We start from the raw sequence: 25,456 nt of genomic DNA, 5'->3' as shown, positions 1-25,456 counted from the left end.
CTTGCCGCAAACACATGCTGGATGGTGTCAGTATCATTCCATCCTAATTAATAACATTTGGGAGCCAGCGATGGCAGTGTCCAGCTGACCGCTCATAGTAGACTCCCTGGTGGGGGTGTGGCATGGGAGCAAGGCCAGCCACTGTCACCCAGTGGGAGCGGAAGTCCCCTCCAGGGCCCGGCTTCTGAGGGAGGACAGGCAGGAGTCTGCCGGAAGTGGGCCTGAGACGCTGTATGCCTGTGGCTTTGTGGCTTTGTGTGGCTAGCGCCTCTCACATGTGGGGGCTGTTTTCATCTTCCAGCCCCATATACTTTCCCCAAGGGCCTCCCATACACCCCGGCTGCCTGGGCGCTGGGCTCGAGCCTGCAGGTGGCCACCATGCTTTGAGTGTCACAACGGGCTGCACTTCACATGAAAGCTGCATTTTGGCAATAAGTCTCCGCGAAAGCCCACTGAGCCTGGCACTGCTGCATCCACACTTTACAGCCGAGGAAACTGAGGCCCAGGTTCCCACTTCTGTGCCTAGGGGGTGGGATCCAGCTCCGAGCATCTTCTTCCCACTCCTCCAGGAACCTCAGCCCTCTGGTGTCGGTAGAGTTGAGGAGGTGTTGGGGTGTAGAGGGGCCAGGTGACTCCCTATAAGGGGCAACGTGGTCCAGAGGCTGCCCCTACCCCGGGTATACCAGACTCAAAGGCCAGCTGTGAGGTTTTCCAGGGCTGGATCTGGTGGGAAAATGCTTCTCATGGAGGGCGCCCGGGGTTCCTGGCGTGGGACCCCCTCTGTCCCAGGCTGGGATTCCTGGCGTGGGACCCCCTCTGACCCAGGCTGGGGTTTGTGGTGTGGGGCCTCCTCTGACCCAGGCTGGAGTTCCTGGTGTGGGGCCTCCTCTGGCCTGGGTGGTCCTGGCCTGAGAGCTGCAGCCTCACCTGGGCTCCACGCCTGTGGACGTGAGCTGAAGCTGCTCGGCTCTCCAGGGCCTCTGTGCACAGGCATCACCATCCCCAGCAGGCCAGGACCTGGGCCTGCTGTTCTCAGGGTGTCCTTCAGTGGAGGCTCCAGCATGGCTGGGTTCAAACAGGTTGCAGGGTCTGAAGCCACTCAAGGCCGAGCCCGCCTGCAGTGAGCGCCCCACTCTGTCGCTGCAGGAGATCGTGCTGGTGGTGTTCTTTGGGACAGAGTACGTGGTCCGCCTCTGGTCCGCCGGCTGCCGCAGCAAGTACGTGGGCCTCTGGGGGCGGCTGCGCTTTGCCCGGAAGCCCATTTCCATCATCGGTGAGTCATGCCTGCCCTGTGGAGGTCACGCCCAGGTTTCCAGACCAGGAATGATCCCCACCTCATGATCCCCACCAGATGGAGTCCCCTAAGGACGGGGGAACCCCAAGGCCAGCAGCGGGTGACTGCCCAGGACCCAGCATAGGAGCATTGGCAGCCCTCAGCCACCTCTGCACCAAGACGCTAACATGGTGTTGGGAGTAGGGGGTTGGTCCCTTACAGATTCCCATGAGCCCTTGCAGCCCAGCATAGCTTCACGGTGGGCCAGTCGCCCTTGGCGGCCTGAGAACCATGGTCCAGGCCTAAGGCCCTGCCCTTTCTGGTCCCTTGCAGGGCTCAGCACAGGGCCCAAGAAGGGCTGGGGGCTCCACATGACCAGGATAGAGGTTGAGTCTCTCAGTTTAGACGCTGCCTGTCTCCCTATCCGAGATGTCCCCATGTCCCTGGTCATCAGGGCCTGACCCGCCTGACTGGCAAGCCCCTTCCCCAGATGAGAGCAGGGCGTGTGCTCTTCCCCGGGATCCTGGCTGTGACGATCACAACAAGCTCCCCCGTCTCCTGTACTCCACAGACCTCATCGTGGTTGTGGCCTCCATGGTGGTCCTCTGCGTGGGCTCCAAGGGGCAGGTGTTTGCCACATCAGCCATCAGGTGCGTCTGTGCCATGAGCTCTCCCTGCCATGCCAACCTGCCCCGAGCACCCCTCCTGAGCCGTGGGTGGTCTCGTGCCCCATCCGCCTTGCTCTGATGCAAGGTGCCCTGGTGCCCGCTGCTCCTGGGGACACTGAGCCATGTGCTGGGGTGGGTGGAGCAGGGTAGGTGCGGGCAAGTGTGGAGGGCACAGCTCAGACTCAAGATGCCTCAGGCAGCCCTAGGCTCTGGCCCAACGCCAGCGCCTCTGAGCTTCCAGGGCTTGGGTTGTAACCTGACCATCTGGGCACATAGCCTGCCCATCTGCAAACTGGGGTGACCCCAGGGGCTCCCTCAGAAGGCAGTCTGGGGACTGAGGGAATCTGGAGGTACCTGGTCGACCCCCAGCCCCAGCCCTGTGTGAGCAGATTCAGAGCAGACTCTGGGGGGGGCTGCACCTGGGAGGGAAATTCCGAGGCCCCTGTGGGGATGGATGTATATCTGGCCTCCCCACCCAGAGTGGGCGCCCGGCAGGGGCAGGGACACCCATGCCATCGGCCACCCCCAGGCCCGGAGTGAACACCTGAGCCCAGCCTGGCTCCCTCAGCCCCACACCATCTCCTTCCCAGGGGCATCCGCTTTCTGCAGATCCTGAGGATGCTACATGTCGACCGCCAGGGAGGCACCTGGAGGCTCCTGGGCTCCGTGGTCTTCATCCACCGCCAGGTGGGTGGCCCAGGTTGGGGGTGCGGGGCCTGGGTTGGGGGCAGGATGGAGGGAGCAGAGCAGCCCACGCTAGGACAGCTTGAGATGCGCTGAGGCCCTGGGGGTCGGTGGGTGCCCAGGCGCAAGGGTACCTGAATGGGGCCCAGGATCTCAGAGCAAGCCTAAGCCTGAGCCCAGCTTGGATGCTCACCCCAGCCGGGTGCCGGTGCCCCTGGCCTACCAGGCTGTTGATGTGCTCACCTTCCTCTGAGCTGGGGGCAAAAGAAGACAGAAAGTCAGAAATGAAAAACCCAGGCAAATCAGGAACCCGGTCAAGGCGGGGACACCCGCACCCCTTCCCGAGGGCTGCGCCCGGATGGGCTCAAGCTGCACCAGCCCTTGGCTCTGTGGGGTGAGGGGACCCTTCCTCTCCCTGGGGATCCCCTGGGTCCTGGTCCATTCTTGGTTCTGTCATGTGGCGGGAAAGAGAGCCGGAGCCTGCGGCGGTCCAGACGGTGGGCCTGGGGCAACCCCAGGGCTGATCCTCATTCTAAGGGTAACCCCCACCTGCCACTTACTGGATGAGGAGTGGGTTATATTGAAGCCGGCCCCACGCATGTGAACCAGAGCGGCGTAGGACGCCCAGTGATCGCTGGGACTCTCTGCCTTAGGTGTCTGCACAGGAGGCTCCCAGCCTACAGTTCCTAGAGCCCGACACTGTCTGTTTTCTGGCCTAGGAGCTGATAACCACCCTGTACATTGGCTTCCTGGGCCTCATCTTCTCCTCGTACTTTGTGTACCTGGCTGAGAAGGACGCGGTGAACGAGTCAGGCCGCGTGGAGTTCGGCAGCTACGCAGATGCGCTGTGGTGGGGGGTGGTAAGTCAGAAACTTCCAGGCATGGGGACAGGGGCAGCTGGGGCTGAAGAGGTGACAGGACACCAGGGCACTGGTGTCTCGAGACTTCAGGCCTTGTTGGCGGGGGCTTCTCACCTGTGTGCTCACAGGCCTCTGTCCACAAACCTGCGCTTGGAGCCGCTGTCATGGGTCCCCACACTCAGTGTCGAGTCCTTCAGCATCACTGTCTTGAAGTTCTGAATGTCTCGCCTTTGAACTTGAGATTTGAGAGGGAAGTTGGAGTGGTCACTGGAGTGTGTGTTGGGGGCTTAGCGGTCTCGGCTCCCCCGTGGCTCTGCCTCCCACCATCATCCTAGGCTGCCCATTCTCTGCCTCCACCCCGGCCCTCACCCTGGCAGGGCCCCAGGAGAGCGGCGTCAGATGCGTACCTCCCGTGTCTCTGAGGGTCCGCACAGGCCCTGTGAGTGCCCCTGTCCCCAAGGAGCCAGAGGGCAAACAGGAAGGACCACGATGGCTCAAGAGACCCCAGCAGAGATCAGAGAGCCCCCGTGTTTCCAGTGGATGCTGGGCCTGCAAGTTCTGGAGCCGGCCCTGGGCAGTGGTGACGTAGGTGCAGCTGAGCTGGGGGGGGGGCAGGGACTCGGCCTGTGGGCCCAGAGGCTGCCCCTGGCAGTGAAAGTGGGTTCCAACCACCTAGAGCAGCCCAGGAGCCTTGGGGAAGCGGGTGTGCAGCAGGCGGATCCCCGCACCGGAACACCAAGCCACCCAAAGCTCCGTGAGCCTGCACAGGAAGGGTGGGGCAGAGTGTCTCAGGCCGTCTGTGGCGGCTTCCTTGAGGGAGTCAGGCTTGCACGTGGGAGAGGGAGATGTTCCGATGAGGATGCAGCTGCAGGAATCAGGGCGCGCCCTCCTAGCTGCAGGCTCCCTGAGTCCCATGTCACTGGCCTGTGGGCCCAGCAGCAGTTTCTCACGGCTCAGAGGACGTTGGTTGTGGCATTTTTAGGGGCAGGCCCAACTTGCCAGTGTCCCTCTGGGAGCTGGTGGTTGCTTTCAAATCCTCCAGTGAAAGCTGGCGTTTATATACACATGGAGCTTGAGGGTTGCTTCTAGGGGGGACACGTGGGTACCCTGAGGGGAGCAGCTGGCTGGAGGCCAGAGTGCGGGGAGGGAGTGACTCCATCCCATCTCCCCCCACAGCTGCAGGGCCGGGTGGGCCGTCCAGAGGCCACCAAGGCCCAGGGTGGCACCATCACACCTTGGGGAGTGACCTTGGGTGGGGGCCGGGAAGCCCAAATGCCGAGGTGACGGGGTGCCCCCTGCTCTGCCGCCACAAGCCTGCCCCCGCGTTTGCCCTTGTCTACTGACCTCCGGACTCACTCAGCCCGATAACAGGTCAGATGGGATCGTGGTAGCAACAGGGGCTGGGGCTGTGGAGGAGGCCATCGAAGCCCACACAGGGTGGGAGCCAAGGCCTGCGGGCCACACAGGGGCTGGAGGTGGGGCGGGCAGGGCATCCATGGGCAACACATGCTGGTGGTGCCAGGACCCAGTCTGTCTGCCCCAAGTTCTCCTTCCAGAAAGGACCAGCGTTGCTGGCTCTTGGGCCCCCCGACCACCATCAGAGCCTATCTGGGCGGGACGAGAAGCCTCCCAGTGGCTCCCCAGGCAGGCGCATGTCCCTGTGATTGCTGTGCCTCGTCCCTCCCCCACCGCGTCCCCCATGAGGCCAGACACTCAGCAGTGGCTCCTGACATAGGCAGAGTCAGCAGGTTTTCTGGAAGCTTCCAAAGTGCTGCACTGCTCAGGGATGGCAGGGGCATGCTGACACAACTCCTGGGTTGGGGCAGGCCCCAGTTTTGGCCTCTTCCCGCCTTCCTGGGGGCCTGTGTCCCCGAAGGCCCCAGTGTGGCAGGCCTGGGCAGGTTTGGGCAGAAGGGCCCAGCCCCCTGGCGGGAGCCTGCCGGCAGTGAGTGTGGCTGGGTAGGGCCTGCTCGGGGGATGGACTGCCCAAAGCCAGGAGAGTTCCCAGGAGGCTGGTGGCAAGGTGGGCAGTGAGGAGTGGCGGTGTGGCGGAAGCCAGTGGATACTGGCCCCGGAACAGCTGATAAGCAGTGCCCAGCCTTCGGTGCTGTCCTGCCTGCCTTCCCGGCCGCCCACTGGAGCTATGGACGGCAGACGCTACTCCCCAGCCCCCCAGCCCGCGGCAGAGCGGCGCTCCCACTCCCACACCTGTGCAAACATCCGCTCGCTGGCCGGGAACACGGCCCCTTTGTGCCCGGCTTGGCATCAGTGCCCCGGCCCGCACTGTCAGCTGCAGCCTGAGCCTCGGCCATCGCGCGCCCTGGCCTGGCCATTGTTCCCGCCGGGCCCTGCGCCCCTGGTCGCCCTGGGCCCCCCGCCGCCCGGGGCTCTGGGGCAAACAGCTCCCATTCAGCTGCCCTGCAGCTGTCTGGGGGGAGCGGCCCCTGAGGCCTGAGTTATGGGCTGTGTTCCTGGCGTTTCTCGGACAAACAGAACTTGAGAAATGCAAGAAGGGGCAGCCCAGATGGGGGCTTTTAAGCCAGTTTTGCCAATTTGTAACTGCGCCCTGAGCAGTTGTTTTCTTTCAGCTCCTTTGTCCTGCTTCCTTCACTCCACTGGGGAGGGAAGCACGCCCCCGCCGGCCAGGCAGCCAGGCCTGCTCCATGTCCGTCCGTCCGTCCGGGCTGCCACCGGCCCTTACTGGGTGGGAGGTGGCTTCCTGGAGGCCAGGCCATTCTGAACATCATGCTACATCTGCCCCAGGCCTTGCCTGGACTCTGTGGACTCCTCACCCCTCAGACACACCCTAAGAGGGTGCTGGAGCTGCCACAACAAAGTCCTCGAACTGCTGGGCCCAGAGCAACAGAAACGCACGAGCTCTAGAGGCCAGAGCCCGAAGCGAGGTGTGCGCAGGGCCGGCCCCTCCGAAGGCTCAGGGAGAACTTTCCTCCCCTCTCCCAGTGGCTGGAGACTCCAGGCGTGCCCGGTGTGCGGCCGCCTCATTCCTCCGTGTCAGGCCCTGTCTCTCAGGAGGACACTGTTGGCTTTAGAGTCCACCCAGGTGATCCAGGAAGAGCTCATCTTGATTGAATCTTCAAAGAGCCTATTTCCAAATATCACATTCTGTGGGGCCAAGTGACTATGAATTAGGAGGGATGCAGTCCAGCCTAGGACAGTGGGTGGCCCAGGTGGGCTTCCTGGGAAGGTCTCTCCCCTTGCCAGCTGTCCAGTGAAGGTGCCAGCTCAGTGGCTGAGTGTCCCCTCCTGTCCCCTTCCCCGGGGTGGGTATACCCAACTTGGATGTGAGAACTCCCGGATCCCCTAAGTGTGGCGCCTGCCCTGGCTGCCGAGGCGTTTGGGGAGAATTTAAGACTTTTCTTTGCCCTTGGAACAAAATGCGTTTGTTTGTGTTAAAGTTTGAGTGGAGGGAGAAGCACTTGCAAACACGGGCTTCTCTGTTCAGAGCCTGGGGGTCTCTAAAAACAGGAGGCTGCCGGGCTGTTTACCCCTCTGCATCTAAATTTAGAATTGAGAGTAAAAAAACTGGAACCCCATTCCTATATTTCCGCCGCCTTTTGAAGTGGAATCTCACTGCCTGCCGTTCACTCTCTCCTCACCTGGAGGCTCCAAAGACTCCCCCCTCCCTGGCAATGCTGCACCCTGGCGGGGCAAGGCCAGACGGGGCTGGGGGCTGGTGCAGGGGTGTGCGTGAGGGCAGGGCCTCCCAGGCAGTCACAGGCAAGCCCTGTTGGCACTGCCCAGCGGGAGGGGTGGTGTCAGGAATTGCTGGGGAAACCAAGGCACTGTGGGCTGAGGCGCAGCAGGACTCGGCCCCCAACTGAGCACCTGGGTCAGGGTTCTTCCTCCTCCTGGCGTTCCATGCAAAGGGGAACGAATTCAGCCGCCCTACTAAGTGGGCCTGGGGACAGAGGCAGAGTACACACCTGCTGCGTGCCTCAGTTTCTCCATCTGCACATGGGAGACAGCAATCCATCTCCCAGGGCCAATGTGGGGCCCGCGGCGCAGGCTGCTGAGGACTGTAGTCCCAGAGGCTGCAACCGTTCCCTTTGCTGCGGTGACTTTCCCTGGACCGAAAAGGCCTCCTGGTGAGGCTGGGTCTCCATTTGTGGACTCACTGTTGAGGCGTGTGGCTTGCGGTCCTGCTCTGTGCCAGGCACTGGCAGGGGTTCGGGCAGCCCTGTCTTGCTCTCTCTGTCACGGTCAGGAGCAAGAAGCATGGTGTGAGCTGGTGCTGGCCTGTGGTGGTTCACAGGTGGCCATGGGACACACCACTGGGGTGTCCCTGCAAGACTGTCTCCACGCGGGAGCAGGGAAGCCTCCCTGAGGTGACGTCTGAGCTGAGATCTCAAGACACAGTCACCTGGGCCACCTTCGGGCAGGGTGCTGAGCCTGACTGTACCTCGGGGAAGACGCGGCCTGGGGCCTGGGTGCCATGGGGGTGTTGACGGTTTCACCACCAGCCCGTGTGTGGGGCTCTGGGCTTCATGAGTGAAGAGAGGACCCCGTGTGATGGGGAGGCCTGGCCCTCGTGAATTTGTGTTCGTTTATTTACTTTCTCCTGCTGAAAGGAAGCGGGTTTATTTTGGGGTGTGTGTTTGCTTTTGCTTTTACCCTGAGAGTTTGCGAGCCTGCTGGCTTGTTCCCCCACCCCCACGTGGCTGCGTCAGCCCCTTTATAGCTCTTCCTGAAAGCCAGGCCAGAGTCTCCAGGGCGGCCCCACGGGGGCTGGGCGAATCTTCGGAATGTGCTGGGCGTCCCCTCGGAATGTGAGTGCCTGGCCTGTTAGAGCCCCAGGACTGCTGGCCCCACCCTTCTCTGCCCCAGAGACAGTCCTGCCTCCCACCCAGGGGCCTCCCTCTGTCCATGGCTCCCCCTTCCCCAGGCCACCCCCCTAGGCGCCTCTTCTCCAACTTTGTTGGCCCTGCTCTCCGTAGTATCACCCCGGTCAGGGGGCCCTGTCCTGCCCTGTCCTGAGGAGTGCATGTCTCTGAGCCCTGCATGGGGGGAGCCCACCAGCTAGCAGAGGCTCTAGACAGGCCCTAGACTGGGTCTCTAAGTCTGCAAGGGGCACCAAAGCACTTTACAAATTCCAGGAGTGAGTGACAGGCTGGCCACATGCCAAACCCTAACCCAGCAGGCAGCCCGTGAGAAGTGTGTTGTGACCATGCACCTTCCCAAGAGGGGGAAATTGAGGCACAGAACAGGCTGGGGCTTTGCCTGAGGCCAGATGGACAGGGTGAGAACTGCCCCCACACTCAGAACCATGGTGCCAGCCCAGCCTTGCCAGCAGGGCAACCACAGGACTGCCAGACAAGGCGAGGGTGCCAGGTGGGGCCCGAGGCCCTCACTCACAGGGCATTGTCCTACATCCCTTGGAACCACTGAGACAGGCATCGTGCCACGAGAGGGGACACCTGCCTGGACCTCTGTGTGCTCAGCCTACTGGGGGCACTGAGACTGAGGGTGCAGCTCTGGGAGATCCTGCATGGGCTTCCTGCTAGGCCCTGGAGAGGGGACCAGGCCTGGGAGGGCATCCTTGGCCCAGAGCCTCCATGAAGAGCCAGGGGGCCTCCTCATGGCTGGGGCCCCAGCACAGCAACCTAGGAATGGCTGTGGCCGCATGGGATGTCCCGGAGCCCCTGCCACCCTCCCTGGAGCTGTGGGGCTAAGCTTGGGTGCTGCACTCTCCTGACTCCATCCTCGAGTGCCTCCTCACGGGCAGGCTGGGCCCTCGAGGCTGGGCAAGGTCTAGGCCTGCAAGGCTGAAGCAGCCTCAGCCCATCTCTGCCTTCGCGGGCCACAGCGGGGAGCGTGGGTCCTGCAGGCCTTGGTCCAGCTGTCTGCCTGGACACTTTCTAATGGGAAGCCCTCAACACAGTGATTGCCCAGCCTCAGTTTCCTCCTCCGTAGATGATCTTGACCTGAGGGTGCCAGCTGGGGTGTGACACCTCTGGGCTACCTCCTGCTCCCGCTCTTGACCACCCCTCCCTCTGGACAGACGACCACCACCTCTCCAGCCAGGGCCACCCCTTCCTTCTGGGCAAATGACTACCGCGTCTCCAGCCGGGGCCAGTGAGCTCTGGGAGCCAGGGCTTGGCGTGTGGCTGGAGCTCGGGTTTCTGGGCTGGCCTCAGTCATCCCCTTGAGGCCAGCCTTGAGGAGGCTGCTTCCGAAAGGAGGGAATAGAATCCCAGTGCTCCTCAGGGCGGAAAATGGGGAACTAGAAGGCTCCCCATGCCTCCCGCCCCTTCACACGGGAGTGAAGGCACAGGCCAGCAGGAGGGTGGGGGAACGTGCTGACCAGTGGGGTGTGGGTTCCCCACGCGCCCCCACAGTTCCTGCCATGGGTGTGACTTTGTGTGCCTCGTGCGACTGGCGCCCTGGCGAGGAGCTGTCACCCAGGAGACAGACATGTGGATCTGCATTCCAGGTGGCGGGCCATCAGGGACTAATCCCCAGCATGGTGACCATAAAACAGCCCATTCCTGAGCTGCTTGTGTCTGAATGTAGGAAAAACAAACAGGTCTGCAGGGAGGGGCCTTTTCCTTGTGAACTTGAGGGGAGGGTCTGGGCCGGGTCTGGGCAGACGGGCAGGCGGACAGGGCGAAGGTGGGGTCCTGGAACTACATCCGGCTGTTTGTGTGCTCTCCACAGTGGGCAGACACCCAGGGGCACTTCTGGGGCTGGCCTTTCTCTCCCGCTGGGGGCACCCCTGGCTTCTACGGACTACCCAGCCAGCCAGCCAGCCAGCAGGCGCCCACGTGCACCCATCTCAGCCCCAGGAGGTGACGCCCCCACCCTCGGCAGGTCTCGTCTGTTTGGGGGCAGGTTTGGGAGGTGGTCTCGGGTGTCCTTACCTGAGCAGGTGGCCACCTCACCTGCTCGCCTGACCCCAGCTCCACTCTGGCTTCCAGGCCAGCCCTACTCCATTCCACCTTCATCATGGAGTTTCTGTATTCGATTTTTAAGTATATCAAAATATGGTATTTTCATTTAAAAAGTAATGATTCTAAATATTTTTAAATAATTTAATGTTATTATTAAAATGACGTTTAATATACCAGCCCCTGCCATTTGTTCTGATGCCTGAGTTTGCTGGCGCCCCTTACGCTTGGCACCCAAGGCACGAACACCTTGCTGGCGTCCCCCAGCCGCCTGCTGCCTGGCCCCCCTACAGCCCAATTCCTGCCTCTCAGCCTATCTTGGGTTTGTCCCCGGCCTCCTCGGGAGGCAGCCGTGCCCAGGCCTCTTGGTCTCAGGGCCCCTTGGCGCCCCTGACAGAGAAGCCTCATTCGTGGGCATTGTGCCATCAATATTTAATACAGTGGAGACATGTAAAAACAATTCCATATTAATTTATTAAAATAATAGACCCATTACATTTTCATAAATAATGTTATGAAAAATTTCTATATTTTCCAAAACAAATATTATTGAAAGAAAAATAAGCATTTTTGCAAATCTCCAGAAAGCCTGGCTCCCCAGAGGACGGGGATCCCCATGCCTGCCCTGGGCCTGTCTGTCAAGAGCGATGTCCCACTGCTCACGCTTGGGTGGGAGCAGGAGTACCGGTTAGTGCCCCCCAGCCATAGCGAGGGCTGCCGTCCCTGAGCCCAGCCCCAGCAGATCATCAGTGCACATTTGCCTGGGGAAGCAGACTCAGCCCTGTCCTGGACGCAGCCCTCCAACCCTGCTTCTCGTACCTGGCCCCCACCTGGGGCACTGCTCTGCCACACCCCACCACCCCCGCTTTCTTCGGCCTAATCTTGTCCTTCGGGGCCCAGTGCTAGGAGGATGTCCAGGTGGGGTGGGACTTGGGCCTGCGCTGGGCTGCTTCTCAAGTCTCGGGCTGCACATGCCAGCCAGGCGGACGGTGCTGAGAGGGGTCCTTCTGCAGAGCAGAGGCAGAGCCAGGAGTGGAGGGGTGAGCACTGCCTCAGGGCATCAGCAGGGGCTGTGCAGGCCCAGGCACAGGTTTGAGGGATGAATAGGAGGAATCAGCATGTTCATACTGAAGGAGTGAGTGTCCCCTCAGGAAATCTGGATTAGACAGACTCTGGAGCCCTCTTGTTACTTGTCCAGGCTGCAGGGGCCCTCTGAGCTTAAGGCCAGGATAGGCCAGGGTCCCCGCTCTGCCCAGGCCCTTCTAGGCCCATTAATGGGCCACCCGTGTGTGCTTTCTTGGACTTGCTGTAGACTTGGTAAATAGTGGATGTGCTGGGCCCCCAGGCTCTGAGCCTCTTTGGGCTGAGGGCTCACCAGGTGGGAGTTGCTCCCCAGGGCAGGACTGGCACAGGGTCTCCGATGCCCCGCCCAATTTGCAGCCCTGTGTCTGCCTCTGCAACTCCCCACCCCAGTGCACGTGGCCCCTCTGGGGAACTTAGCAGCAGCCCAGCCTGTGCATGTGGGTGCAGGCCCTCTGGGGAGGACACCCTGCAGACGAGGGCCTCGGGCTCCCCCAGGGTCCCCCTCTGCCAGCCACTGTCAGCCTCACCCGTGGCCTGGCTGCACCCTGCAGGGATGTGGCTGCACTGTGTGCCTGCGCTGCGCGTTCAAGGTGTCTGCACCTCAGTGTCTGCACCTGAGAGTGTCAGGCTCGGACATGGGAACCAGCTCCCTTTTTACATGACCTTGTCACCTGTGTGATGCACGTGTGTGTACTGGCCGGGTCATTGTATGTTTCCGTGTGTACGCGTGTGCACACATGTGCACGTGTGGAGCGTCCCATCTCTGCATGAGGCATGTTTGTGGGTGCGCGCCCACGCACACAGAGCCGGGTGGCCCACAGAAAGGGCCTGGCAGTAAACAGCTTCCTGTGCACATTGTGTGTATGGCGGGGGCATGGGTGCATATGGGTGTCTCTTAAGAACAGCGGCACTGCAGGGAGAGCTCTGTGTGCAGTTGCAGGAGATAACCTGCGAGCAGCCTCTGCGGCAGCATCCTGACCATAAGCGAACGTGCGGTCAGAGCATTAGCGGGGCAGGGGCCTGGGTGACGGCCAGGGCTCAGCAGAGGCCAGTCCTGCCCTGCGGCCTGATGGCGGTGGCTGGCATTTGTCAGTGTTCGTTAATGTGCTCATCAGCACAGCCTGGTTTCCCGTAATGTGGCCCCTTCTGCTGCCTGCGCCTCCAAGCCTCCTGCTCTGGCAGTTCTGGGCAGTCACATGAGCCATGGGCACCTGCTTCTCCACGTGTGCGCCTGTGCGCGCCTGCCCGGCGGTGGTCACGGGGATTCTCCCCACCCTCCCTCCTCCTCAGTGGCCGGTGGAAACCATGGGGTGGCCCAGGGACCCTGGTCTCGTGGGGGCTCAGGTGGGCCGGGAATTGTTCTTGCCTTCCATCAGAGTGTGTTAAACAGGCCTCAGGCCTTCCTGCCATCAGCGCTGGGCCCATAGGGCTGAGAATCCAATGGGGGTCTCCATGTGGTTCCCAGCTAGGGCATTCCTGGGCCTGCAAGCAGTCCAGAAGCCCCAAGCGGGTAAATGCTGGGCTAATAGCTGAGTATGGTGCCCAGAGCAGGGCTGCAAAGACCTCCCGCAGCCACAGCCATGGTCTGGGCCACCATGCCAGCTGTCCAGGTGAGCCTGGGCATGAGCCTGTGTGTCTACAGGGTGAGCTGTGCCTCAGGGCCACTCTGGGTCTCCTTGTTGGGCTCAGCGCCAGCTCCTGAAGAACCCAGCAGGCAGCCCGCACAGGCCAGGCCCAGCCAGGGTGGGCTCCTAAGTCCTGCAGGATGACATTTCCAGGCTCAGGCTGGAAGCCCCAGGAAGCAAACCTCAGATGCCAGCAGGAGGCACGGGTGGGGGGAGCCTCCTATTGTCCCACCACACGTCCTGTTCGGATGGCTCTCCCACCAAGAAGGCTTGAGCTGCATCTTGTACTCTCAGAAAAGAGGAAAATAAAACATCTGGTGCCCTGGAGTGGCGTCAGGAAGCAGCGCGTCATCCCAGCCCCTGCTCTTTGTCGACGACCGGCCTCAGTGGGAGCTCCCTGTCTCCTGGGGGCCGGCACACAGCAATGTCGGTGGTCCAGGGGCCCAGCCTCCTGGGGACAGGCAGGCAGATGAGGCAGCAGGTGCGGGGTGAGCTCTTAGGCCCACATTCCCAGCCAGCAGGCCCGGCCCTTTGTGGGTGCTGGGCTCCTTGCATGTGCTGGTGGGACATGCCTTGTGTGTGACACCGAGAGCCTGGGAGACACACGCCATCCCGCGGCTCTGTTCCTGGTGCTTTCGCCGAGTCACACGGGGTCGTCCTGGTGGTCAGGGTCTCTCATCGGCCTCTCCGCTCATCAGAGTGGTGGGTTTGGGTTAGGCAGGTGGCCCTTCCAAGGCTCCAGTCCCATCCGTGGCTGACCACTGTCCCTCTTCCTGCAGGTCACAGTCACCACCATTGGCTATGGGGACAAGGTGCCCCAGACGTGGGTCGGGAAGACCATTGCCTCCTGCTTCTCTGTCTTTGCCATCTCCTTCTTTGCGCTCCCAGCGGTAGGTGCTCCATGGTGTGTTTTCCCAGCTCCTCGGACAGCTGGGGCCCTGGGGTGGCTGCACGCCCTCCCTCTGAGCAGACCCGCTTATGTTCAGAACCAAGAAGGTGCTTCCCTGCTAGAAGGTGCTATACTCCAGAGCTCCACCTGCCCTCCCTGGGGCCCTGGATGCAGACTTCCTGTTTGCAGTCCCCACTGGGGTCCTTGCAGGCAGTGTGGGAGGCAGCCTGGAGTGGCTGTGCATGGACACAGTGTGGGACAGGCCTGCTTACTCAGCCCTGGGGGGTGGGCAATGCTGCTGCCACGCCCCATGGAGAAAGAATCTTGTGCCTGGAGAGAGCACTTCCACGCTGTGGCTGGCCGGGCAGGGGGTTTGTTCCATGGCCTTTCCAGAAACCACAGATTGTTAGGTGATGTGTCTAGTTCGCAGTGCCCGTATGTGGGTGTATGTGTGTTATGTGTGTATGTGCATATGTGTTTGTGCTGTGTGTGTATAATTTTATGTTACTTGTATACTATGGGTATGTGTATATGTATCGCATGGGTGTGTATTGTACCGTATATGTGCGTGCATACTGTGTATACATATTGTATGTGCATATGTTGTATTTAGTATGTGTGGTGTGTTGTGTGCACATGTATGCGTTATACATGTATATTAGTATGTTTGCATATGTGTATGTATCTGTGTGTCACAGGTATATATATTATACATCTATGTGCTGTGTACGTGTGTGTGCACATGACATGTAGACGTGTTTGTGTTAGTGTGTGTGTTAGTGTGCATTAGTGTGTTAGTGTTTGTGTGTTAGTGTTAGTGTGTGTTAGTGTTTGTGTGTGTGTGTGTTAGTGCGTTAGTGTGTGTGTGTTAGTGTGTGTGTTTGTTAGTGTGTGTTAGTGTGCATATCTATTGTGTGTGCGTGTGCGTCACATATGCATATGGACCACGTGATCCCCTCTGTAGACCGGGAGTTCTCTAGCTTCTGGGTGGGTCCTTTGCATCCCATCAGCTGTCCTTGGGCAGGGCGGCAGCAGTGGTGACTGAGAAGGGCCGACTTCTCACTTGCGACCCCCATCCCAGTGGTATGACCCCTTCCTGGGTGCATACAGATGGGCCAGCCCACCTGGCCCCCAGAATGGTCCCTGGGAATGGGTTAGAGAGGCTCTAGCCCCGCCCCATGGGACTGGGCCCCTTGCTGGGGCCTGGGGTATAAGTTCTGCCCCCCATGCTGGCCCAGGACAGGCAGGCTGGGCCCGAGGTGGGACTTGGGGAACTTCCAGCACTGACCATGCCTGGCCTTCCCACAACTGTGACTGGTAACCATGTCCTGAGGCTGCACCCAGCTGGCAGTGGCCTGTGTGGACGGGACCCTCCTGTCCATTCCTTCCCAGGGGATTCTCGGCTCGGGGTTTGCCCTGAAGGTGCAGCAAAAGCAGAGGCAGAAGCACTTCAACCGGCAGATCCCGGCGGCAGCCTCACTCATTCAGGTGCGGTACCTGCAAGGCCCTAGTCACTGACATTTTGGTCACTGTTATTGTTGCGTCCAGCCCTCATGGCCACCTGTCGGAACCACCATTGGCCCCTGTGTCCGCCTGGCTGGCCTGTGGGGCATACCCTGCTTGTGGAAGCCTTGGCTTCTCTGGTGATGGGGTGAGCATGGGGCGCTGGAGCCTGTCTTCCTCCAAAGCCACTCCCATCAAGGGCCATGCCCTGTGGGCTGGAGAGGAGGCACGGCCGTGGCCATGCCAGGAGTGGACGTGGTTGGCTCTGAGGCTCCCTTGCGCTCCCATTCTCCCTCCCATTGCACAACAACCTGAGGGCTGTCTGGGAGTGGCGGAGCCAGGTGATTGTCCCCAAGGGAGGTAGGACCCAGCTGTGCAGTTGGTGCCTTCTGGAGGGCCTGGCATCCCTCAGGGCTCGGGAGGCCCTGGTGCCTGGAGGTGAGGGCTGGCGATGGACGGCATGGGCCTCCCTCTGGGCTCACAGGGCCAGTGGGCAGGGAAAGGCAGAGCCCTGGAGCATCATGGGCAGGAAGGTCCTGGAGGTGGGTGGGAGGCAGGCAGTACCAAGCTCTGGGACGCTGGGCTCTGGCTCTGTCACTCCAGGCTCTCCAGGACCCACCAGAGAATGGGACTGCCCTGTTAACATAAGCAAGGACTTAGTACAGAAGCCACTTGAGAATTGCATCCCTGTGGGTCTCTCTTGTTGGCCACCGCAGGGCCAGGGCTGCCCTGAGGAACAGCTGCTGAGGGGCCCGGAGGGTGGGCATTGCTAGGTTGAATGACAAGTGCCCGCTAGGGATAGGGCCTCTGCCCAGTGCAGTGGCTGGGAGCAGTGTCAGCTCCTCTGGGCACACTGGGCCTGATGTCCCCCAGGAAGGCCCAGGGCCTGGGCAGCCCCTGCTGGCTGGGGTGCCCCCTGCAGGCCTCCTGAGCTTGCTGCCCCAGGCAAGGCCCAGGCTATCAGGGGCAAGTCGCAATCCTGCCGGGCTCCTGGCTCAGCTATCGGGGGGCTGTGAGCTCCCACCCTCAGCCTGACTTCACAGTTTCTCCTTCCCAGGAGACCGTAAATCAGGCCCGTAAACCCACCTTGGTCCCAGCGTTAGCATGCTGGCCACCCACGCCCAGCAGGGGACCACATTGGATTCCTGGTCCCACTCCCTGGTCCTGTGAAAGGGGGCTCCCTCGGAAGCTGCACACACTGTGGGAGGACTGGAGTGGGGGCCCCAGGTGACAGGCCTGCACAGGAGCAGGGCAGGGGTTGTGGGGTTTGCCAGGGTTGGGGGACCACGTGGAGTGCTCGTCCTGTATGTGTGATGCTCGGGCCTTGGAAGGCTGGGCTTGTGCCCTTGCCTGCCTGTCCCTGGGTGCTGGGTGGGAGTGAGGGCTGCAGGTGCCCCTTGCCAGCTGCTGTGTCTATCTGGGACTATCACCCAGGAGCCCACCAGTGTGGGGACACATTCTCCACTTGGCCCTCTCTCAGGCTTATGTGGCCAGTGATGACAAGGCCACCAGGATGTGTCCTCATACAAGGCCCTGGGAGCCCCTCCTGCCCACCTGGACGCTGCACAACTTCCCCCCGCCAAGTCCCCTACCGATAGTGTCCCCTTCTCCCACTGTTCCCATGTGGTGCTGCCATAGGGTCTCTCTGAAATGCTGGCTTCAGAGCTGCACCCATGTGCCATCAGAGGCTCTCCCAACTGCAAGGTGGCACTCACAGGCCTCTAGGAGAGACCTCACCTCCTGTCAGCCCAAGGGACCCTGCCTCTCCCTGCCCCCTGTTCAGCACCTGCAGGTCCCGGACAACCTCTCTTTCTCAGCCCTTCCTTACTGTGTGGCCGCTGGTTGCCTATTTCTGCATTGGTCTCCTATGCACGCTGTGCACCCTGGCACCCGGGGACGATGTGCGACCTGCCCACCTTTGCGAGTCTTGCCTTTGGCTCAAGGCTGGCTCAGGGCCGGTAAAGACCTTTGTGGTGTCCCAGCTGTGGGTAACAGTTGGCCCAGGCAGCGGTGAGCTGCCTGGTACAGCAAGGGACCAAGCCAGGTTGCCTGGGCAGAGGGTCTGGGAGCTGGGACCACGTCAAGCCTGTGACTCTGAGGTCCCAGACCCTGCCACCCAGAGGGGAGGGGGTCCGGCCTGGGGAACAGGGAGGGGGAGCTGTAGCTTCCATAAGGGCCCCCACTGGGTGGCTCAGCAGGTGACAGCCTCTCCCCCGACCAACCTCAGACCGCGTGGAGGTGCTATGCTGCCGAGAACCCCGACTCCTCCACCTGGAAGATCTACGTCCGGAAGCCCTCCCGGAGCCACGCTCTGCTGTCACCCAGCCCCAAACCCAAGAAGTCTGTGGTGGTGAGTAGCCCACCTGCCACCAGGGCAGGGCCTTCTTGCTAGCAGGTGGGGGGGGCCGTGGGGGCCGCAGCACAAGGCTGGGATCTCACCATGCATTTGACCTGGTGCGGCCTATGTCAGGGTGTCAGCATCGTTCGGGACACTGAGCTATACACCCGACGCTAGGTTCCTGCTGTCCCAATGTCCCCCAGCTTGGGGGTATGTAGGATCGGTCATTCCAGGGTCAGGGCATGAGACCTCCAGAGAGAGAGCTCTGGGAGCAGGACGCGCTGGAAAGAAGGCTCTTCAGAGGGCCTTGGGGTTGGGCTTGCCATGTGGGGCACAGTGGGTGGTGAGCAGTGGGCAGTGGGAGGGGAGCAGCAGGGGAGGGAGGTGATGCAGGGGTGTAGCGAAGGGGGTCTGGAGGTCACAGGGCAGTGGAGTTTGGCAGGTGCCAGGCAGAAGTCTTGTGACGTGGCTGGGGTCATAAGAGGGGTTGGGGCTGATGCTGGCATGGTTCCGTTTCCTGGCCTGTGCCCACACCCTCTGTGGAGAGACCTGGCCTTCCCAGTTTCCAGCTGCCAGTGGAGCCTCCATACCGACTGTTCCCTGTGCTGGAATGTTCCCCCAGATTTCCACACAGCCTGCTCCCTGACTTCAGGCGCCCTCTTCATGCCCTGCTGGCCCCTAGCCTGTTCCCCCCATATGCATTCACCCCTACTGGTCACAGCTCCCATTACCACTTCCACTGGCACCATCTTGTATGTCTGTCTGCTTCCTGCTGTCCTGTTAGCGAGGCCATGAGCTCACAGGGCAGCACCAGGGCCAAGCCCCCCATGTGACCCCCAGCAGCCCTGCCCTGTCTCTGTGTGAGGACTCTGGAGCTGACCCCAGGCCTCAGGTCCCTGTCCAGGTGGATGTGATGTCGCTGTCCAGGTGTATGTGATGGGGGCTGGGCTCAGGGCAGCTGTACAGGCACTTTGGGGCCAGCGTAAGGCCTGGCAGACGACGTCCAGGAACCGCTAATCTATTGTCTGTTTTTTTAGGTAAAGAAAAAAAAGTTCAAGCTGGACAAAGACAATGGGGTGAGTCCCGGAGAGAAGATGCTCACAGTCCCCCATATCACGTGCGACCCCCCAGAAGAGCGGAGGCTGGACCACTTCTCTGTTGACGGCTATGACAGTTCTGGTGAGAACCCCTCAAGCAGGTGTGGGCCGCAGGGCTGGGAAGGTCACTGCCTTTTTTGGGAGCCCGAGCAAGCCAATGAGTTTCTCCCTTGGGCTGGGGTCTCTGATAACGAGGTATGAACAGACAGAGAGTGGAGCTTCTAGAAACTTCTGTAAACCTTCCAGCCACCTTCCCCTCAGAGTCTTCCCAAGGAGGGGCTGGCCACACCTTCTGATGCGAGAGGAAGCCTGGGCAGATGACAGGATGGGTCAGCTCTGTCCGGCCGTGCTGAGGGAAGGCTATGTTCCTGATTCCAGCTGCCTGGCTTCCTCCCAGCTGAGCCCACGGGCTGTGGTTGGAAAGTGTCTGGGGTGACCTCTGGGCCCACTGGCAGGGAGACCAGAGGTAAGGGGTCTGGGCATGGGGCTCTGGAGGAGAAGCACCAGGCCTGGGTAAAACGTGGGGGGTCTGATGGGACAGGCCGTTCTCATGCAGCCTGGAGGCCACGAGCCTGTACGTGATGGTGTGGCTCGGACCTGCGTCCCTCCTCTCACCCCTGCAGCAGGGGCTGGGATGAAGCTACCTTCTGCAGCACCTGATAATTGGATGGCAGACCTGTCTAGGGTTTAGATGCCCTCCATCCCGGGTAAGGGGTTTTACCCACGCTAACTCGTAAGCATGGCTCTTTGACAGACGTGGAGAGCGAGGCCCTGGAGGCTGGGCTCGTGTGCTCCAGCCACATGGCAGGGACACAGCAGTGCCTGGTTGTGGCCCCCATATGCCTCCTGCCAACTTCTGCTGTTCCCAGAAGTGCAGTTGGCTGAGCACACACACAGCAGGTAACCTGTGGTGATGCCAGAGCATCAGTGCTTGGTCTCCCCACACTGCTCCAGGGCAGACCTGGCCTCCTGGCTGCTTCAGGAGGCACACGTGATGCATCCGTCATCTTGGGACCAGTTTTGAGACAAACCTCCTATAGGACAGGACCATGAACTGGCCAGCTCTACAGAGTGTGAGGGGCTGGAGACCTCATGCTCCCTGGCCACAGATGCCCTTGAGAGTTAGGAGAGGTGGAAGGGACCCCGCTTCTCCCTGGGAGCTCCAACTTCTCTCGCATATGACTTCAATGCCCACTTCTGGGGACTGTGATCCCAAACTGCCAAATTCTCTAGCAGCTCTCTTAAAACCAAATGTGAAGGATTCTGGCTTTTTCTGACCTCTGAGCCCAGTGTAGGGTATTTGAGATAGCTGTGCTGCCACCAGGACAGGGGCGTGCCCCTTGTCTTCCCAGGAGAAAACACAGTGAAGCCTGTTTGCTCCCCAGTACCTCGTGCAAAGGTGCCATCTGTGACCCTGCTCGCTGCTTCCTCTGAGGCAGACACAGTGGTGACTGTGTTCTGATACAAAGATGGCACTTGCTGGCTGCTGCACTGTAGCACCAATGCAGGGGCCCTGGCAAACGTTTGCAGAAGCCCCTGTCCCAGGGTGCAGTCCCCCTGGGGGGAAAGGGGCACCTGTTTTGAAAACACTTGGTTGTCATAGTGCCAGAAAGAAGCACTAGTTCAGGCCCATGCGAAACAGTGGCCTTGCCCTCCCAGCATGGGAGAGCCCTCATTTTCCAGGTGGTGGGGGGAGCACAGCATTTGAAGCCCACTCCCCTTTGACCACTTGCTGTTGTCCAGACAGACATCACGCACTTGGGCCTTGCATTGGTTCCTGCTCACCTTGTTTCTGCTCACCTGGTTTCTGCCCCTTGAAGTCTCAGACCCCTTCTTCCATGACTCCAAGGCATGTCCCTCTAAGGAGGCTTGACCCCACCCTGGAGGGACTGCTCCCCACTCTCCCTGCCTTCCATGCCCCGTGGGAGGACTCCATGTGGCCCAGTTCCTTGGAAACTTGACCCCACTGTTCTGGACTCTGGGCTATTGGAAGCCAGGCCCTGACTCAGTTGTGCCAAGTGGCCAGGGTTCCATGCCTGGCAGAGGAGGTGGGTCATCCACCTTGCCCTCCCATCCAGGTCATATGATCCATTCCCTCCTCAGCAGCTGTCCCTTTACCCTTTGGTCACTTCTGTATCCATCCCTCCCCTCTCAGACCTCTTCCCAGTGCCTGGGACCAACCCGAATGTTCCAGCTTACCAGCAGTTGTAAGGATGCTGTCACATCATATGCATGGCAGAGAGGGGACAAACCCACACTGTTCACAACCCTTTGTGCTCGCAGACACCAGCCCAGCCCGCCAAGCTCCAGTTTATTCAGGATGGCTCACCTGCATCACCCCATCCTTGGCAGGAGGCCGGGTGGTGTTCCCTGCCCCTTGGGGCTTTCCTGGGCATCCACTGTGGAAGTCACCAGGCAAGACCAAGTCCAGGCACCCGTCCACTGGGCACCAGGCTCCCCGGGGCCTTAGATGCCATCAGGATTTGGCTGGGACCCGGCCACATCTCTGAGCCCCTGGGATGTGCTCCCGCCTGCCCGCTGGAGCCGGCACAAAGGGCGATTGTGCCAACCAGTGCCCAGTGCCCCCACAGCTCTGGATTCAGGGCTGGGACCATTGTCTCCATGCAAATGGGGGCTTTCTGCGCATGCTAACGGGCAGGTGGGCGTGGCCGGGGGCTGGGGACGCAGCCTGTGTGCGGCCTGGAGAAGCATCGCTTGCTGCTTGCTGAATGCGGGGCAGCCCGAGTCGATGCCATCCATTCAGCCTGGTTAGTGTTATGAAGTCATTAGTGCTGTCTGCGGAATGTTAATGAGGGGCGAGTGCGGAGAAAGTCAGGCGCCTTTTGTGGAATGCTCCTCCACGGAGAAGGTTTTTCTTTCCTGCTGGACTTTTTTCTTTCCTAACTTGATAAGTCAGCCCAGGCTGGAGCCACCAGATTTCTGGAGCCTGAGCTGTCGGCCTGGCCCCCAGGGACCTAGAGCAGCCCCTGATACTCCTGAGTCCCCTTTGCCCAGAAGGCTCTTGGAGAGTCCTGGCATGGGGAGAAGGGCATGCGGATCCCAGGGCAGATGCCACCCCTGGGGAAGCCCCACAGCCCCACTCCCTCAAGGAGGGTATGAACAGCCACACTGATCCCCCGCAAAGGCCAACCCAGGCCTCAACCTTGCCTGACTGTGCTTTCTGTTGTGTGAACCCGCAGATTAGGCAGAAGTCCCCTTGTCCCTGCCTCAGGGCTCCTACCTGTCTGCGCCATCCACTGCACACAGGCCCCTGCAGCTTGTGCTCTAGCTGGTGCTATGCAGTGTTGGCCCCATTTATAGATGGAGAAACGGAAGGACAGGGCCATGTGGGCAACTCCTGAGGACACCTGTGTGTCCTGACACCCCACTGAGCCTGCCAAGAGGCACATGCAGGTATGGCAGTGGCAGACCTCAGGGGAGGGAGGCTGGGAAGGAAGAAGGTCCCTCACGGTGGCATCAGAACACAGACTAACCTGCAGCAAAAATGGGCTGCGTGGTCCCTGCAGAGCAGCCTCACTAAGGGGAGGAACCAGCCCTCATCCCATCAGGAAGGGCCTGCTGCCGTTCCCCCAACCTTCTGACCTGGGTAGAAAGGGAGGGGAATGTCAGCAGCCGCCCAACCCGAGAGCCAGAGCGCAGCAGGGGCTGACCAGCCTAGCCCTAGGGTCTTTGCAGTGAAGTGTCACAGACTGCTCATGAAGGATGCAAGGGGACCCAACCTCATGCCGCTTGGCTTGGCAGTGTTGAAGGGACGGGGGACCTGCGAGGATGCGGCGGCCATTGTCCATGCCTAGCCTGGGGAGCCTGACACTCACAGCCCGGCTGCTGCTGCCTTGGGGGTCCTGAAGATCCTCTGTATGCTTGCGGGGTGGGGGCAGACACAGGCAGCCTCCTGCCCAGGGGATCCAAGCAGGCACAGGCCATCCACATCTGCAGGTCAGAAGAGGCCTGGGCTGGAGCCACATACTGGCCATCCTGCCTCGCTGTCCCTGTCTCAGAGCCACTGTGTTCACTCTGCCTGGAACTGTCTTTCCTGGATCCCAGAAGTCCTGAAGGAGCCACCTCCATCCTGCGCTGACTACCCCGCCCCTCCTCCACTCTAGTTGTCTCCACAGCCAGGTCACCATTGACCAGGTTGTCCAGTCCCCTCCTCAAAGGGGAGTGGCCATTTGTTTTTCACTACTGACCCTTCCCGAGCTGGTACCATACGTAACCCATGGTGGGTACACGATAAAAATACAGGGCTGTGCCACCAGGGTTTTGTCTTGACAAAGGGGCCGGAGGTGGGTTGTCAAGAGCAGGGCTGGCCGGAGGTGGCCTCCTGAACACCCGAGTCCCTAGGAGGGCAGAGGAGACTTCCCCAAATTCACTGGTCCTGGAGGCCGCCTCAGAGGCCTTTTGCTGCTCAGAGAACACTGGGCTGGAAGGTCGGGGTCTGTGACGTAGGATCGGGTAGCACGCACGTGTCCACCGGCCTGGAGGTCATTCTGAAGGGCTTCTGGGGAGGTGTCTTCAAAGCTGTGCCTGTGTATGTCACCACGTGTTTGTCAGGTGACCTGGGATGATTGTGTGGTTTCCCATTTGTGAAGTGGGGCAGCGTGCTGGAGGAGCATGCATCACATACCCAGAGGTCCCCAGTGTGGCCTGGGGTCTCATCCTTCACACTCGTATGTGTGCTTTTTGGAAGCATGCGTCATGGAACAGCCTAACTTCTCACTTCTACGCTTGTGAGCCTGGTTCTCACAGGGTCAGGCTATAGCCTCCTCCTGCTCCCAGCTTGACATCCTCAGCCCAACACACCAAGCCTGGCCTTTCACCCACTCCTCCATTCAAGCTGTGTGTTCTGATTGTACATTTTTGGTGGCTGCTGCAGGATTAAATCCTGAATGCTTTGCCAATTGAGATCAAAAGTCACCCCAACTCCTCTGGAACCTCACTGGGACCTCAAGGTGCTCCAGATCGTACTGTCTCCTGCCGTTTCCTGGGCCTTTGTTGCCCAGTGTTTTGGTTTTGTCTTTTAAACAATCCTCTTTTTGTTGATGCTGCATACATCTAGATATTTACTCATGGACTTGCAGTTTTCTGTCTCACTGTTTGGATTTAATTTCCTTTTTCCTGAAGTCTGTGATTCCTTCAGTGAAGGTAAACTCTCAGTTTCTGGTTGTCTGAAATATTTTTACTTTGCCTTTATTCTTGGATGATGATTTCGTTGGGGGGAAAGTTACAGGTTAATGTGTACATTTTGTCTGAAGACTCTGGAGCTATAACACCGCAGTCTCCTAGCTTCTGTGGCTCATCAGGCTAATTGATTTTCCTTTGTAAGTGACCCTACCTCTAGTGACTTCAGAAACCTTCCTTTTGACTTCAGTGTTCAGAAATTTCACTGTACTGTACCAAGGTGGTGGATTATTTTTATTTATCGTGCCTACAATTTGTTGTGATTCCTGAATCTGAGGATTTATGTCTTTCGTCAACTGTGGAAAGTCAGTACCATTATGTTGTAGAATATTGCCTCCCCTAATGCTTCTGATCTTTTCCAGAAACTTCTATTTAACCATCTCATTGTCTTCCTCAGCTATCTCATAGATTTTCTATCTCTGTCTCCCTCTGCTTCATTCACAGAATTTTCCATGCAGTTTCTAACTCTTGAGATGTTTCTGTTCCACTGCTTTATCCACCCACTGAGACTTTCAGTTACATATTTTTTCCATTCCTATAAATCCTTGTATGTGGGTTTAATTTGCTTTATTTTAGCATCTTGTACCTTTCTCATATTTTAAACTACAACTTTAAATCTTTAGGTCATTTGAACCTGTGTATTTTGTACGCTCTATCATGTCATTTCATCATCTGCAGTTCTTGGAGAATCTAATTCTGTTCACTGTAGTTTTTCCTGACTCTTGCTCATGATGGCTCATTTCACGGTGGGTGTGCAATTTAGATCATGAGTTTGTGTGGTGGATGTTTTTGTTTGTGGGGTTCCTATGTATCCTGTATAAGGTACATGCCTCTGGAGAAGCTGTACTTTTGCTTGTACAGGGTGACTGAGTGAACCAATCCAGGACCTTCATGATACATGTTTTAGAAATGGGATCTTCTAGACAACCTATGCAGTGTAAACAGAAACCCCAGTCTCCTGTGAGAGCAAGTCTAAGTTACATATATTGAGAGGAGAGTTTTATTTTATAAAGTAAAACTGTCTTTATTTGCAGAAGACATGGTTATCTATGTAGAAAATCTGATGAATATACAAGATGACCACTATGACTAATGTATGAGTTTAGTAAGGTGGCAGATACAAGATTAATATGAAAAATCAATTCCATTCATATATTCTTGCAGCAAATAACCAGAAATTGAAATTTTTAAAATACAGGCATGTCTCATTCTTATTGACTGCACTTTGGTTGCACTTTGCTGATAATGCATTTTTTACAAATTGAAGGTTTGTGGCAACCCTGCTCAAGTTGAAGCCAGTATTCATTTACCATTTCAATAATCCTAGGGCCC

At 59.2% G+C, this 25,456-nt stretch overlaps 1 protein-coding gene across 2 annotated transcripts in view; it reads left to right on the top strand.

The window, feature by feature from the left end:
* The window catches only part of KCNQ1 (potassium voltage-gated channel subfamily Q member 1), a 405,037-nt gene that overhangs the window by 125,834 nt on the left and 253,747 nt on the right, over positions 1–25,456 (top strand). For both annotated transcript variants that reach the window (XM_017948145.3, XM_017948144.3), the window contains exons 3-10: positions 1,147–1,273; positions 1,845–1,923; positions 2,532–2,628; positions 3,345–3,485; positions 13,878–13,988; positions 15,380–15,475; positions 17,718–17,840; positions 18,866–19,007. In XM_017948145.3, coding sequence (XP_017803634.2) covers positions 1,147–1,273; positions 1,845–1,923; positions 2,532–2,628; positions 3,345–3,485; positions 13,878–13,988; positions 15,380–15,475; positions 17,718–17,840; positions 18,866–19,007 — 916 coding nt within the window. The remainder of the gene's footprint in view (positions 1–1,146; positions 1,274–1,844; positions 1,924–2,531; positions 2,629–3,344; positions 3,486–13,877; positions 13,989–15,379; positions 15,476–17,717; positions 17,841–18,865; positions 19,008–25,456) is intronic.

This window comes from Papio anubis, chromosome 12, assembly GCF_008728515.1.
Source record: "Papio anubis isolate 15944 chromosome 12, Panubis1.0, whole genome shotgun sequence".
NCBI lineage: Eukaryota > Metazoa > Chordata > Mammalia > Primates > Cercopithecidae > Papio > Papio anubis.
Note: the sequence above shows the minus strand (reverse complement) of the source record. Positions and strands in the feature narration are given on the sequence as shown.